The sequence below is a fragment of the Primulina tabacum genome, chromosome 2, assembly GCF_025594145.1.
Source record: "Primulina tabacum isolate GXHZ01 chromosome 2, ASM2559414v2, whole genome shotgun sequence".
Taxonomy (NCBI): domain Eukaryota; kingdom Viridiplantae; phylum Streptophyta; class Magnoliopsida; order Lamiales; family Gesneriaceae; genus Primulina; species Primulina tabacum.
Window position 1 is genome coordinate 7,647,480 of NC_134551.1, and position 1,989 is coordinate 7,649,468.

The window sequence follows — 1,989 nt, forward strand, 5'->3', positions numbered from 1 at the left end:
ATCTCATATGTTGTGATATTCACAAGATGATCACGTGATGATCTCGTGTAAAAAATGTATATCATCAAATGCTGTCTTTTTCAACATAGGAGATGATCCAAATTCATTTAATTTGGTCCCTTTTTAACTTGATGGAATTTACTTTTTTTTTAATAATAATTAGTTCAAATTCAGTCCGATAATATTAAAAATATACTTTACAGCTCTATATAGTTTAGTAAGAGTTAATTGACCTGTGCTATATATCAATGTCCTTAAAAATATGAGAGGCGATGTCAATAAAATTGTATAACACCAATTTTTTTGGTAGAACTTGAGTCAAATATCGAATAAAATAAGAATGAATAATCGATCAATATTTTATATTTTGCACCAGACGATGTTGACAAGAAATTATATATAGTGCATGAAAGGGGAAAAGAAAAGATAAAATGAGCATGTACGTAGTTTTTTTGTGAAACATATTCAAAATAATTAATTGAATATTCTTCATAGAAATGCCACATGCGAATACTCCTGTCATTCCAGAACGGATCCAGCAAACAAACTTAACAAATTATCCCCTAATTAATGCTATTTTTTTATAAAAAAAAAAAACCCTCGATTTAAAATCATAATAATGCCAATATCAATCTCGATTCGACAAAATCAAGAAACACACAATACATCAACAACATTGGTCTAATACAAACATGTCATGCAAACCTGTCTCACGAATTACTACTTGATAGTCAAACTTATCTCTCTAAAGTACCAAAGATATGATTCCCACCACAACAGCGCCGCTCACAAACCACAATGTCTTCGGACGAGAGCCAGCGGTCGAGGGTGACGGAGCTGGTGCATGGTGAGAAGGTTCCGGCGCCACCGGCAGGTGGTTGTGTTCTGCTGACAGAACTTTGATCTCAAGCTTTTGGCCTTTCTCGCAGTGGCCTTCTGCCCCACTTATGAAGAAAAATGGGCCACCTTTGTCTAATGTGATCTTCGTGTTTCCATCACTATGAGATTCGATCGGGTTTGATTTGTTGCAGTTTTTGTAGTTTTCTTCCGTCACTTCCAGCACAGAATCTGTCTTCGAATCGTACTTCAATACTTTGGAAAAAAAACGAGAAAATGTTAAGAGCAAGATCGATTTAACTTGGGAAAAAAAAATCAGCGAAATCTTGTCACATATATTTTTACTAAATGTTCTTGGACAGAAAAAAGATCGGTGTCCGCTGTGATCTGTCAGTTAGAAGTAAAAGTTGTCGAAAGCAAAAAATTAAAATAAAAGATGAATTTATAACGTAAAGAAAAAAAATAAAAGTATAATTCAAATACAAGAACCATTCATGCAAAAGAAACATAATTTTATTAAACCACAGATTAATATATAATTAAGTATATGCCAAATTTCTATCTAAAATTCATGGGGTGAACAAAAATCAAATAAAAATGGTGGTCTGATCCAAAAGAGAAGAATCTGATTTACCAATAGAATCGCCAATTTGGAAGCGAATTTTCCCAGCCCATTCGTTGAATTCGTCAGAAGAAGATGGTACTTGCCACTTCTTCTTATTTCCACCAACCACGAATTCTGTTGCTTCAGAGAGATTAAAAGTCACAAACAACGAAAGAATAATGGGCAAGCAGCGAAGGAGGGTTTTCAGAGAAGCCATTTAGCAGATTATTAGTAGAGAAAAGAGAAAGACTAGGGGTTTGGACCTATTTATAGTGCCACATCAGGTGATTTGGCTTGGTTAGGGTAACCTCATGGGAACCATTAGGTCAGGTTTGGTTCGTTTTTTTTTTTTTTTTTTTAAATTAGCTTCATCAGTTATTAATTTATTTTGTGCCTTTTTTTCGATTTTAGGGAAATGTGAAGCCCGTCAAGGCTTTACCTTTAACAAACAAAAAATATTGTAAAAATCTTCACGTAATTTAATCTGTTTTGATTTATATCCTGTGAACAGTCAAAGTTTAATCTAATAATTAAGTTGGTGTTTTTCA

General features: G+C 33.5%; 1 protein-coding gene across 1 annotated transcript; it reads right to left on the reverse strand.

Moving 5' to 3' along the window:
* Positions 1-605: 605 nt before the first annotated feature.
* LOC142537360 (early nodulin-like protein 14) lies at positions 606-1,658 on the reverse strand. Its single transcript, XM_075642899.1, has 2 exons — positions 1,472-1,658; positions 606-1,092 (listed from the first exon to the last, which is right to left on the reverse strand). Exons 1-2 carry the CDS (start codon positions 1,656-1,658, stop codon positions 746-748), a joined length of 534 nt encoding a protein of 177 aa, XP_075499014.1. The 3' UTR covers positions 606-745.
* Positions 1,659-1,989: the final 331 nt, after the last annotated feature.